At 45.5% G+C, this 13909-nt stretch overlaps 1 protein-coding gene across 1 annotated transcript in view; it reads left to right on the top strand.

Moving 5' to 3' along the window:
* The first annotated feature begins 1839 nt into the window (after nucleotides 1–1839).
* Uevld (UEV and lactate/malate dehyrogenase domains) overlaps nucleotides 1840–13909 on the top strand; it is a 29207-nt gene continuing 17137 nt past the window's right edge. Inside the window, exons 1-6 of the mRNA XM_032893567.1 lie at nucleotides 1840–1976; nucleotides 3937–4021; nucleotides 4575–4640; nucleotides 8585–8748; nucleotides 10773–10908; nucleotides 12957–13075. Of these exons, the coding sequence (XP_032749458.1) occupies nucleotides 1935–1976; nucleotides 3937–4021; nucleotides 4575–4640; nucleotides 8585–8748; nucleotides 10773–10908; nucleotides 12957–13075 (612 nt within the window). The 5' untranslated portion in view covers nucleotides 1840–1934. The remainder of the gene's footprint in view (nucleotides 1977–3936; nucleotides 4022–4574; nucleotides 4641–8584; nucleotides 8749–10772; nucleotides 10909–12956; nucleotides 13076–13909) is intronic.

Consider the following 13909-nt stretch of genomic DNA (forward strand, 5'->3'; position numbering starts at 1 on the left):
GTCCTGCAGGCTGGCTGAAACACCCTGCCTGGCAGCTGGGAGTAAGGGTCAGCGACAGAGCTGGGGACCTGATTTCCGTCCCCAGGATCCAAAACAAGCATTTCTCAGACTATCCCTAGAGTTTCTGGTTGACTAAGTCTTTCATGTTTCAAGTTAGCCATCCACAATGTACAAATATTTCAAACTATCAACTATACCAACAAATATATACAATTTCACGTCAACAACTAAGTTCTCCAAAGTTCTCTTGCTTACTTATTCATTTTTATTTTATGCGCGGGAGTGTTTCAGCTGCATGTATGTGCACCAGAAGAGTGCCTGGTGTCTGAGGAGGGTAGAGGAGGGAGGGCATCAGATCCTCTGAAGTTGGAGTAACGCGTATGTGGGGCCTATGTGAATCTTGTTTCTGTGCAGGAGCAGCAACCGCTCTTAACAGCTAAACCATCAGTCCACCTGCCTGCATTTAACATTTTACAATTAAATGAGAGTGTGTGTGTGTGTGTGTGTGCATCATTTGAATGCAGGTGCCCTGGAAGCTCAGAGATGCCCTATACCCTTGGAGCCAGAGTTACAACAACTACTGAGCCATCTCTCTAGCACCGGGAATTTGTATTTCTAGCAAGTTATTGTGAGTGTACTATGCCAGAGACAAAGACGGATTTTGCTAGCTATGAAGCTGGAGGAACCTCGACTCAGGGGAGTCTCGCCTCAGCTGCAGCTGGTATCTTGATGGCTGCTGCACAAAGACTTTCAGGTGATGTTAGAATGAAAGAAGATACAAGGCACACTTAAAATGCTATGTGGCTTAAGAATTGCTCTTTATATTTTTGGTTGTGAGCCTATCCTTTAACAGCTGAGCCATCTCTCCAGCCCAAGATTGCTTTTTTAATGTGGTGGTATACTTATTTCCTCGTAGAATTCTTCTAAGGTGATATTATAAGGTGATTTATGAAGAATGTGTAGGCATGGATCCAAAGAATAAAAGCCATTTTGCTATGCGTAGGTCAAGACTGATGTGTTTTGATCCTAAGCATAGCTTACTAGCCGTTTTAATAATCTTTAATCCTGACACTTGCCAGGAAAGAGTAATTTCTGTACAGCTGGTTTTTGGTCAGTCGTGTCAAAATTAATTCTTAATTTTTACTTTATGTGTATGGGTGTTTTGTCTGCAAGTATTGTACGGAAGTAAGCTCACCACGGACACGAAGCCCCTAGAAGAGGGTGTGAGAACCTTTTCAACTGGAGGTACAGATGGGTGTTACGTGGGTGCTGAGACTCGAATTCACGTCTTCTGGAGGAGCAGCAAGGGCTCTTGACTGCTGAGCCCTCTCTCTGTCCCCATGTCGAAATTCTTGACTCTAGATAAATGAGGGGACTTTTTCTTTGCCCGTGCCTTCTTGGCCTTTCGGTCTTATCATCTAACTCAGTTATCTGACCAGACTCCACTAGGCTTTCTCAGGACATATGAAAAATCGAGAAGGGGAGGGGGAGAGGGGGGGAGGGAGAGGAGAGAGAGAGAGAGAGAGAGAGAGAGAGAGAGAGAGAGAGAGAGAGAGAGAGAGAGAATATTCAAGTCTTCTAGGAATGTTGCTTGCATCTGTTTGTTCATTGGTTTAGCTATGACTTTCCCCCCTAGCAAGCGGACGGTGTTTTTCAGCCCCACAGTGCGCTACGGTCCCCGGAGCTCTGGAGCGAAGGTAGACGCTGAACTCGCCAGAATCTTCAGACTGGAAAGGGCGGAGCGGGGCGGAGCCGGACGCCGTCCGGTCAGCCTGACTCTGAGCGCCGCGTCCCGGTGCATCCTAGCCGAGGTCCGCCTACTGCAAGGGGCGGGGAGCGTCCTCTGCGGACCTTTGGGCCTCTGCGGCCTCCGTTCCCAGCCTGATTTGAAGGCGGCACAGAAACTACCGCGGAAGAACGCATCCCTGCTGACCATGGAGTTCGACTGTGAGGGCGTGAGGCGGCTGCTAGGCAAGGTGCAGGCAGGTGGGGGGGCTGGACGGGACCCAGTGTTCTCGTCACCGCGCGGCGCCCCAGCTCACTCCCCTCCCCCCCTATACTTTTTTCCAAAATTGTTTTTTGTCTTGACACACCCACTCATACTGTTGCCCAAGCTGGCCTGGAAGACCGGGCAATCCTCCTGCTTCAGCCTCACGGAGCTGGGGTCACAGGCTGGCGGCGCTACCCCCCTCCCCCACCCACCCCCGCAATGAATCACTACGTTCTTTAAGAAATCCGTGTTATCACATTGTGGAAGCCATTCTCCACAGTGCTTCCTCCTGGAGCGTTTGTGATTGTACACTGTGCTTTTGTTTCTGTATTCCCCTCATCTAGCATTGAGGTCACATTGTAGGTGCTCACAATGAGAAATCTCCGCAGACACGAGTGCAGGCCAGAACAGAGCTTTACTGTGGAAAGGTGGAGGAGGGTTTCTTCCACCCTAAAGTCTCACCCCACCCCACCCCCAGGCCGTATGCTCAGCATTCCTGACTCCCGCCCATGTGTGGTCAAGAGTCCTCTAGTTCAGAAGTTACCTTGTTAAGTGATCCTGGCCATTCAGATTGCCTCGGAAGAGCCCTGAAAGATTATTCTGGGATGTGGGGGTGTCTCTCTTTGTTGGGACAGTTTTTACACTTGTAAGAGTTTTAAGAGCTCCAAGATTGAAATCGTGTATGTAGTTGATTCTAATGGTTTAGCTTACAGTTATAGGTGTAGGTTGATTGAGTTTGGTTGTAAGACTTCTCATTTAAAGAAAAGAGAAGAAAAAAGAAACCTGGTGTGGTGGCACACGGCTTTAATCTGAGCTCTCTGGAGGCAGAAACAGGTAGTTCTCTGAGTTTGAGGCCAGCCTGGGAAGTCCTCTGGAAGAGAGTCAAGTGCGCTTACTCGAAGAGCCAGCTTTTTTTTTTCTTTTTTCTTTTTTTAATTTTTTAACGGTCTTACTATGTTCCCAGGCTATCCTGGGACTCTTTAGACCAGGCTGGGCTCAAACTCACCCAGATTCTCCTGCCTCTGCCTCCCAAGGGCTTGGGATCTAAGGAATTTACCAGCCTAGGAATTCTCACTTTGATTATGGTTTGTATCTTGATTATTTGTGGGTAAGAAAATAAGTTGAGGGAAGTTACACGATGGTGCCTACAAGGCCACAAAGACAGGCAGGAAGAGGCAGTTCACCTGCTTGTAGCAAACTCTTTGCTTGTATTCATTTCCCCTGTCAAATCCAAGCTACCAGCCGCAGGTGGACAGGAAAGTCAAGTTGTCTCTAGTGAAGGAGGCATTCAGAAAAAAAAAGGGCTCACAGGATGGCCAGACACCTGCCATCAAGCAGGATACCCTTGAGCCCTAGAACCCTGAAGTTGGGAGGAAAGAGCCAACTCCTGCGGGCGGCCTCTGCCCTCCACCTGTGCACCCACACGTATATACCTGCATTTGCATTAAATAAGTAAATTAATATGTAATCAAAGGCAAATGGAGCTTGATGAGTGGTTCATCCTGTGCTGTCCCCTAGGCCTCCGGGGGATTTGGAGGCATTTAGATTTAACTGGTCAAGGCCCAGGTTTACTAGTTTAATAGTTTACTTGGTATCCGGCTTCTCTCGATTTCAATTTACTTTTTAAAATGGAGCAGTTGTACGCTCTCCCGTCTCCTCAGCACCATGTTCTCAGTGATGGAATCAGAAGTACTGTGGTGATGCACGTCTGTGTTCCTAGCATCTAGGGATCGGAGACGGGGAGGGAAGATGGCCAGCCTAAGGTCCACCGGCACTATACAGCAAGAGCCTGCTTCTCTCACGTTTGTAATGAGTCAAATACTTACACAGACACCGTAGTGGTAAAGCACTTGGTCCTGCCCCTCAGCCTGGCACACTGCATATATTCACTTAGTCTTGTCCATGGCTCCGTTTTCATTCTGTGCTGCTCTCTGCTCTCGTTTCAGTACAAGTTCAGGGATCTGACTGTAGAGGAGCTGAAGACCGTGAACATGTCTTTCCCGCACTTCAGATACTCCATGGACACCTACGGTACGAGTGGCGTCCTCTAGTCCTTATTCAGACTCTTCATTACCCGACCTAAAGAGCTTCCACTTGCTACGGAGCTAGGGAGAGCTTTGAACTTCTGATCCTCATCCCCCATCTCCTGAGTGTTGGGGTTATAGGCAGGCACTGGCACTCCCTGCTTTCATTAGTGATAGATGTTGCAGCTAGGGCTTTATATATACTAAGCCAAATACTCTACCATCCGAGCTCCATTCCACCATTCTGTGGTTTGGAGACAGGATTGGTTTGCACTCCTTTGCTGGTCTGGTAGTCATTATGTAGCATAAGCTGGCCTTGAACTTGTGGTAGTCCTTCTGCCTGTGCCTCTCAGGGGCTGGGCTTACAAGTATAGGACAGCATGCCTGGCAAGTTACATGTCTCTTAAAAAAGAAAGGTGGGCACACAGTTTTGTGTTCTTACACTTCCTTTTAAAAACCTTTTATCTATTTACTTTGCCATTTCTATGTGTGCAGAATTGTCACACGCTTTGATTGCTAGTCTCTACTTCTGGCTGACATTTTGGAACTTTGTCTTCTAGTTTTTAAAGACACTTCCCAGAAAGACCTGCTGAATTTCACCGGTACGATTCCTGTGATGTATCAGGGTAAGTACGGAAGCCGAGAGAACGTGGGACTTCTCTACCGGGACAGCTCACTCAATAAGAACTTAATTCCTCGGTGTGCACTGCTCTGAAAGTGTTTTTACGTATACCCGAGGCCTGCTCAGGACCTTACCAGATCTGGCAGGATCCTGTAGAGGTCAAGGAAAGCCTAGATGAATTTTAATTCCATTCAATAACTTGTCAAATAGTGTCTGCTAGGCTGGCGGGCTGTGAGGACAAAAGAGAGCATGAGAGACAGAGACATGCTCTGAGGAGAGAGCACCTTGCTCTCAGTAACAGAGGGCCAGGGTCCTGTGTGTTCCTGTTGGTGTCTGTGCTTGTCCCTCTTTCCATCTCTGTGATGTGGCACTCTACCTGTTCTGTAGATAAGACTGACTCTCAGCCTGGTCACAGGACCAACCTCACACAGCCAGTGTCACAGTGCAGTACTAGACATTTTAGAGTTGAGTGACAGGTTGAGATAGTGAGGATTTACTCAAAAGGAAAGAAAAAAATAATAATTAACCATTTCTTAACTGTCGCCTACTTACGGTTGAGCAATGTAATCTTTGGTATAGTAGAAGGTTACTTAAATTGTATCTTTTGAAAAACACTAGCAAAATTCTGTTCTCAAAAGACTTCTCTGAAGTAGTGCCCACAGTTCCACCATTAAACATTTGTCTTGCTGTGCGTGAAGGAGTACGTTTATAATCCTGGACTCAGGATGCTGAGGCAGGGGAGTTGAAGAGCAGCCTGAGTTACATATTAAGACTTTGTCTCAAATTCAACAAAAGGTGCGGTGCAGATCTTCCCAGAAAGAGTAAGCCCTGGAATGGCTACTACAGAATGACCGATACTTACTAGCACTTCTCAGGGAGGGCGGCTCACTAGTTCACTTGTTACCGCCGGGAAGGCACAGGAGCAAATGAAGTCAATAGGCAGTTGAAAGAGTGGATACACAGAGAAAGAAGACCACAGAGATCAAGTCAGATGGGGAGAAAAATCTCTTAGAAACGGTTCAGCTCGGGACAGTAGGATTTTGAAAGACTTCTTCCAATACCAGGCATTTCCGTATGTTAATTTCTAAACCAAGGTGAGTCTCCCTAAGTCCTGCGTCTGCACCAGCGGCGGCATTTCCTGAGAAGTGTGCTGAGGCTTCTCTTCTGACTGACTGAAGGTGAAAGCCTTGGCTTGGAGGCAGACTCCTCTCTCTTCGCTTTGCTTACTTCTGTCCTGTCAGGATCTCCGCCTGTTCCCGTCTGTCAGAACTACACTTACGCCTATGGTCATTACTCGCTGTCTGTACTATGCGTGGGTAGATTTTAAGAAGAATCAGAAGGGAAGAGGAAAGAGAAGAGTGGGCAGGAAGCTGAGCTGGGTAGTTCATTTAGAGGCAAGAGAATAATTACTTTGCTGATTTAAATTTTATCATTTTGATATCCACTGCCTAGTAGCATTTCAGTTTCTGGGGTTCAGCCCCTAAACGTGCAAGCACTATGCATGCTCCACGCCACAGCCCAGCCCCATCAGGACTGTGCAGTCGGTCCACTGATACTCTGCCTTTTAAACAGGTGTGTGGTTAGGCCATTGACCCTATGCCAAGTCTTCCTCGAAGTAGCCATGCTGGATGCAGTACTCCATCCACCCCAGTACTAGAAGTCAGACCCGGGACTCCACACATTTATGACAAGTTATACAACTCCCATTTGTAAACCCCTACTCCTGCCTTGTCACCATTGAGCAGTTGCTCCCTTCTGCAGGAATGCGATGGTGTATCTTGGTCACTTTGAGGTCTGTGCTCACAGGGCCAACAGATAGGGTTATGCCCAGGCACACATTGTTAATATTTAGGTAAAAGTTACACAGCGGATGTTCTAAGAAAGGCTGATATAAAATGGTAGATTGCCAGGTTTTAACATGTCTATAATATGCTAATCACATCCTGCTTGTACATTATTAGCATGGCAGCTTTAAAGAAATGTTGTCTGGACCCTGTTGGATTGCGTCAGCCTCCTGAGGGAAGTGGCCAGAGCGCTTTACATGTTTATAAATTGTGTGGTCGCTGCTGAGTACTGTTAATGCTAGCGGAGGAAGCAAGATGGGAAAAGTAGCTTTCAGTAGGAAAACGGTTTCCATAGAGAGGGAAAGATTACAGTGAAGAAGGGAACTCTTCGTTTACGTCTGACCTGTTTCTAAGTGGGTTTAAAAGTACAGCCCATAGTGTTTGCCATGTCATGCATATGCATGGACTTCATCCCAACAGTGTATGAAATCAGAAAGAATATTCCTTTCAGTTTATAGAGGAAAGGATTGGGCAGAAAGAAGTCAGGTAAGTTGGGTAAAGTCATACAGCTAAGAGTGTGCAGAAGGAGGTATCCGGTCCCGAGTGGAGTATTTTTAATACAGCGTAAGCCTCAGAGTGCTAGAGTCTGAAGCAGGAGTAAGTGTTAAGGACAGAGCAGTTGAAATCGGGTTTTAGATGTCTGGACAGTTGAGTTTTCACTTACGTTTCATCTAGCTTTGGGCTTCAGGGCAACCAAGGCATGGCCTACACGCTTAAAATCAGAAGAACCTGCAGTCAGGTCCCTTCCTATCCCTCCTGTCCTCCCAAGTGGTTTATTTTGTTGTGGAGGGTTAATGACCTGAGACAAACCCTCAGACAAGCTACCTGCCTGACAGGAAAGCCAAGTGGCAATGAGGCAGCATGCAGGCAGACGGGAACCAGACCCCTGCCAAGGGCAACAAGTGATAAACACCCACAGGCCTTACTTGACTCAGAGAGTACAAAGAACAAGTCTACAGATGAAAATGTCTACCCCACAAGGTCCCTTGTCAAGCCCTCTGCACCTAAGGGCGGCAGCCACCACTTGTGTGTAGAGACAGCTGCCCTTCCTTCACGGTCCTGGTTGAGGTCGGCCTGATCAATCCCAATCTAACATAACTGCAGTGCTTGTGACTGAGTAACCCCAGGGCCTCCCATCAGGCAAACAATCTGCTCAGCTAGACCCATTGATGCATCTTTGACCTGTTGTAAGCCTGCTTCTTTTCCTGAAAAGAATACCAAGCACTTCCAAAAGATAGTGTTTCTAAAAGATCAGTGGACCATTGATGTGTGTGGCCGGGGAGGGACATGTTCAGGCTGCCCCACCCCACTCTCACTTTGGTGGGGCCCACAGGGTTTTCAAAAGGCCAAGCATTTTGACCCTGTCCCACTCCAACTAGGTTCCAGGAATCTGCATGGTTTTCAGTTTCTCTAAGTCATTCTGACATACACCAAAACTTAAGAATCAGTAAGAAAAGGTGACTTGCCGTCCCCTCTAAGCTCAGTGTTTGTCCTCTCTTATTTATATGACAGACTTATTTAGCAGCCAGGATATTAGGCACGAATACCTGGTGTTGGAGAATATGAAAGAATGGGAGAGAATACACAGTAGAAATTTAACTGGAGTAGAAAAGCAGGCTGGGTAAGTAAATAATTTCACCGTAGAATAAATTACAAAGTGGAGAAGCTAGAGTATCTCTGCTTGGAAAGCGCACAGTAAACTACCTAGAAAATGATTTGTGCCCCACAAGAGTGGTACAGCACAGCCTCTAAACTGTATCTGAACTGCCAAGGTGACCGTAGTCTCACTGCTGTGCTGTGGTAAGAACCTCTTCCCAGTGCAGAGAAAATGAGAAGCAGGAGGGTTTGCATCGATCCTTTCCACACAGACTCAGCTACCTCTTTTATTCCAGTACTTAGCCCCTTTATTTTGAGACAGGGCCCCAATGTTGTGTAGACTGCCTTCAAACTTAGTCCTCCCACCTCAGCATCATTGGGTAGAATGATAAGCTTTCCCTCCATGCCTAGCTGTCGGTTTCTCAAATGTCGTCTCGCTGCATGATGCATGCAGTTCGTACCTCCCTCTCAATCGTTTCTCTCTCGATCGTTTCTCTCTCTCAAACAGGTAAGACGTACAACATACCCATTCGCTTCTGGATTTTGGATTCCCACCCCTTTGCTCCGCCCATTTGCTTCTTGAAGCCAACTGCAAACATGGAAATCTCCGTTGGAAAACATGTGGATGCCAAAGGCAGAATATACTTGCCCTATCTCCAAAATTGGAGCCATGTAAGACCAACTTGGATTTCCTTTGAGTTTTATTTTATTTTTCTGAATATTTGTCTTTGTCTTTGATCTTGGTGATACAGTAAACATACTGCATCTCCCCCCTCCCTCCCCCCCCCCATCTCCCTCACACATACTCATGCACACACACACACACACACACACACACACACACACACACACACACACACACACACACTTACTGTTGTTTGGTTGTTGAGTCAGAGTCTTACCATGTAGGCCTTTTGTGTCCTGGAACTTACCATGTAGACCAGGCTGGCCTCAAACTCACAGAGATCTGTTGCTTCTGCCTCCCAAGCCCTGGGATTAAAGGCATGCACCACGCCTCGATGATCTTTCAGTTACATTCTTCATGTGATCTAGAAATAGCCTGAAATTGAGCTTTCTTGAGTCTTTGACGTTCCAGAATCCTGATAACATCAGCCAGCACAGCTGCCTGGTCTGGGATCCAGCTGCTGGTGTTCCTTGTTTTATTATCATTCAGCACTTGAAGGGTTACACAAAAAGCTATTAGCAAAGTACTGGAACTCTATTTCCTCATTCCTGTCTATTAATGATTCTCACGTTATATATAGAAACCTTTTTAACTTTGTCTAAGTTGATCATACTCTACTTAATCTATAATGTGCTTTGTTTAACTGATTGGTGTGTGTGTGTGTGTGTGTGTGTGTGTGTGTGTGTGTGTGTGTGTGTGTGTGTGTGGTGGTGTAATCTAGGGCCCGAGTCATCATGCATGGTAATCATGGTTGCTGGAGAGATGGCTCAGCGGTTAAGAGCCATCCAAAGGCCCGGCAACTGCAGTGTGGCTCACAGCCATCTGTGATGAGATCTGATGCTCTCTTCTGGTGTGCATGAAGACAGCAACAGTGTACTCACATACATAAGTTAAATAAACAAATCTTAAAAAGAAAAATCTTGAACCAAGAATAACACATCCATCCATCCCCTCTACATTCTTTAAAAAAAAAAGGAATAGTAAGAGTTAAAGACATTTTATATGGTGGTTTAGAAAAATGAGAAAATAAATAATACACTTGCCCTTCGAAGACCTGGGTTTGAAGAAAAGATTAAATCATAAATGTGTAAAGTAAAAAGACAGTGTATTTAACTGTTGCTACCATAAAGTCTAAGTCAATGTTATAAAAGTTAAAATGTATCCAGTGGAAAGATCCAAATGTGGTTAACATTTGGAATTCTAGTAGCAAGGAGACCGAGGTTCCATAATTAAAGGTTTGAGCCAACCTGAGCTACACACACCAAAACCATCCTGGGCTACAAAAGCACAGGACCTTAGAAACAAACAGTAGCTCTAGAATTCCCCCATGACAAACAAAACTCTAAAAAATAAAAAGCTTGCACGTGTTCTTATACACACAAGTGTGCTCCGGGGCCTTCCCCATGTAAGAACTGTGGGAGTAAACACACAGTATTGCAGCAGCACAGAGTGAGCCGCACCATGTGGACCGATACTGTAATGACGGGGCTTCCTTCTGTTTACATGGAGCAAAGGCACTGTGACATGATTCCTTAAAGCTCTGTATTAAAAGTGACATCAAATGACTGCCATTTATTTTTCACTGTACAGTGACGCGGCATACAGAACGTGCTGTCTTTACATATAGAACATGCTGTCTTTACATACAGAACATGCTGTCTTTACATATAGAACACGTGCTCTCTTTATATACAGAGCGTGCTGTCTTTACATACAGAACAGCGTGCTGTCTTTATTATGGGTAAGGGCTGGTGGCGTAGCTTGGTGTAAAGTACTTGCCTTGCACGCACAAGGCTGTGGATTCGGTTCCCAGCACGGATGAAGAAAGAAAGCGTGCAGCGGGAGTAGTGAAGGTGAAGAACAGGCTCTTAGTGGGAAGTCTGGGGGAAGCCGTGTGTCGGTTTTCAACTGTGCATTGTTCAAGGATCACCTTGACTGACTCACTGACAATGTAAAACAAGTGTTCTGTAGAAAATAGTTGATAACTTTTCCCTTTGCATGCATTCTTCAGCCCAAATCTGTCATTGTTGGATTAATTAAGGAAATGATCGCCAAGTTTCAAGAGGAGCTTCCTCTCTATTCTGTGCCATCGTCCAATGAAGCACAGCAGGTGGACTTGCTGGCCTATATCACAAAAATCACTGAAGGTTTGTATTGTCGGTGAGACCGCCTAAGAACTAAGAAGTTAGAATTTCTCTCTAATATTCTGTACTCTTTGCTGCTTGAATTCAACACATAAACTTATGAATAAGTATATATATATATATATATATATATATTCTGTTTAATATTCCTCTACATCAGTTATAAGGTATTTCTGTATAGTTCCAATTAAAATTTGTTAAAGTGTAAAAATGTTACTCTTTTCTTTTTTTTTTTTTTTCCAGAGCTGGGGACCGAACCCAGGGCCTTGCGCTTGCTAGGCAAGCGCTCTACCACTGAGCTAAATCCCCAACCCCAAAAATGTTACTCTTATATAATCAGATAAAATAGTTCTTGCTTTGTTCGGAGCCCCTTATAAATTAATTAATGTGTAACTTTACCATTACATGCTTCTGTAGTTTTTTTTACCTATTCAGGATATGGGGCCACAGGTGCATAAGTCTTGAGGTTCTATTTGGGGATAGAGCCAGTTGTTCAGGCCTAGAACATTTCCATACAATGTTTGTGAATACTGGGGTCAGAGGTCAGTACTGTGTGTCTTCCTCGGCTTTTACTAGCATATAGCAATTGTGCGTAATAGTGGGTTTCAGTAGGACATCTTCATACAGGTGCACAATGTATTTCCACCATGTTCACCTTGCACTCTTCCCTTAAGCCCCACCCCTAACTTATCCCTTCCCTCTTCTTAGCTAGCTCTCCAGTGAGCCAGTGAGCTTCATTAGGGTTGTTTACAGGGGCGTGGGTGAGGATTTGTTTCCAGAGGCACAGGTACCTTATTAGACGATACCACAAAAGAAAACCCCTACCTCCGCTGTAAACTATTGACTGTGTGTCGATTCTTTTTTATATAGCTTTCAAAAAGCATTATTTTATTCTGTGTGTATGGGTGTTTGCCTGTGTGTATGGCAGCGCCTGGTGCCTGTATGGCCAGAAGGGGGTATTGGATCTCTGGAACTGAAGTAACAGGTTGTGAACTGCCGCGTGGGTGCTGGGAATTAAACCAGAGATGCTCTTAACCACTGAACCATCTCTTTAGCTCTTTAAATAAAACGTGGGTTTTCTTTGTTTTTTTATGGTTTATTTTTTATGTGCATTTGGTGTTTCGCCTGCATAGATGTCTATATGAGGAACTGGAATTACAGACAGATGTGAACTGTCATGTGGGCGCCGGGAATTGAACCCTGTCCTCTGGAAGAAAGCCAGTGCTCTTAACCTCTGAGCCATCTGTCCAGCCTCAAGTGAAAAACTTTAAATATTTATAATACTGTCCTTAAAAGGGAAAGCTTCCATGTAAAACAACATTCAGTATAACACCCCTGTTTTTCTTAGGGGAAGGCGCAATGTACTAGTTTGAGACAGGATCTCAGGTAACTCTGGCTAGCCTCAAATCCTACATAGCTAAAGATCACCTTGAACTCCTGACCTTTCTGCCTTCACCTCCCTGTTGTTGGGATTACAGGTGTGCACAGAAATGCCCAGATACCTCCTCACACCCCCCACCCCTCAGAGTAGGTGTCACTGTAAACCCTGGCGCTGCCTCAGTATCCTGCTGACTGGGGTTCTAGGCGGGAGCTGCCGTGCTTGATTTTAGACTGCTGTTCTTGCCTTCGTTAGTACAGCAAAATTAAAAAAAAAAAAAAATCTATAGACTTGCTGGCCAGTCAGGCTGGCACATGCCTTTTAATCTAGCACTTGAGGGGGCACAGAGGCAGGCGGGTCTGCAGCCTGGTCTACAAAGGGAGCTCCAAGACAGCCAAGGCTGCACAGGGGAGCTCTGTGTCAAAACAAAACAAAACAAAAACTCTGTATGAGGGTTTTTGAAGTTCATTTTATTTTTAAGAAGATGCTAGAAAGCATTTTTTTTTCAGGGTGGGGGATGTGTGGTCCAGGCTAGCCTTGAACCTGCAATCCTTCTGCCTCAACTTGTTGAATGCTGGGATTATAGATTTATTCCACCACACCAAGCTTATAACACACGAGAAAAGATTTTTAAATATTTTTTAATTCTCAGGATAATCTTTTTTTATTGTAGGTGTCTCAGACATAAATTCAAGGGGCTGGACAAACCATGAGAATAAAATCTCCAATAAAATCACTGTGGTTGGAAGTGGGGATTTGGGCATTGCTTGCACGTTGGCGATTTCAGCAAAGGTATGTAGACGTAGTGTCTCTGCGTACACTTATGCTTCCATTAGACTTCACGTTGTCTTCTTTCTCCATTTTCATGTATGTGTGTATGCATTTTTGGCATGTGTGAGCACACATTGTATGTACGTGCACACAAGTAGCTTATGTACATGGAAAGTTACAAGTTAGGCATTATCTACAATTGCTTTCTTCACTGAGGCAGGATCTGTCAATCAATCACAGAGCTGAACACTATGGCTGGTCTCACCAGCCGGGTTACTCTGGGATCCTCTATCTCTGGCTCCCTAGGCTGCAGTTACAGGTGGACTGCCATGCTCATCTGGCATTTACATTGGTGTCTGGGGATGGGAATGTATAGTCTGGTTCCTTAACCACTCAATGAAAAGACAGGGTTTTGCTGTGGAGCCCAGCCTGCCCTCAAACACTCTTCCTCCCTCAGCCTCTGGAGTGCTGACTGAGGCTGCAGACATTTACAGCCACACCCAGCTTTCAGAGCTGAAAGTCAGCATCTCCTAAGACAAATGCACGTCCTAGGCTGAGTCTTCATTTTACCGTAGCCCAGTGATCCGTGCTCACAGTGGCAGTCGGGATAGCTCAAGCCCCCTTTTTTTTTTTTTTTTTTCCTTTTTTTTTCTTTTTTCGGAGCTGGGGACCGAACCCAGGGCCTTGCGCTTCCTAGGCAAGTGCTCTACCACTGAGCTAAATCCCCAACCCCTCAAGCCCCTTTTCTAAGCCGCGTATTGTATCACTTCTTGACTCCTCCAGGCGTCTATACCAACGGCGTCCAGTTTTCACAGCTGCTAGTACGTTGTAGGATAACTTCTATAAATGATATCA

This window comes from Rattus rattus, chromosome 2 (assembly GCF_011064425.1).
Source record: "Rattus rattus isolate New Zealand chromosome 2, Rrattus_CSIRO_v1, whole genome shotgun sequence".
In the NCBI taxonomy this organism is placed as follows: Eukaryota; Metazoa; Chordata; class Mammalia; order Rodentia; family Muridae; genus Rattus; species Rattus rattus.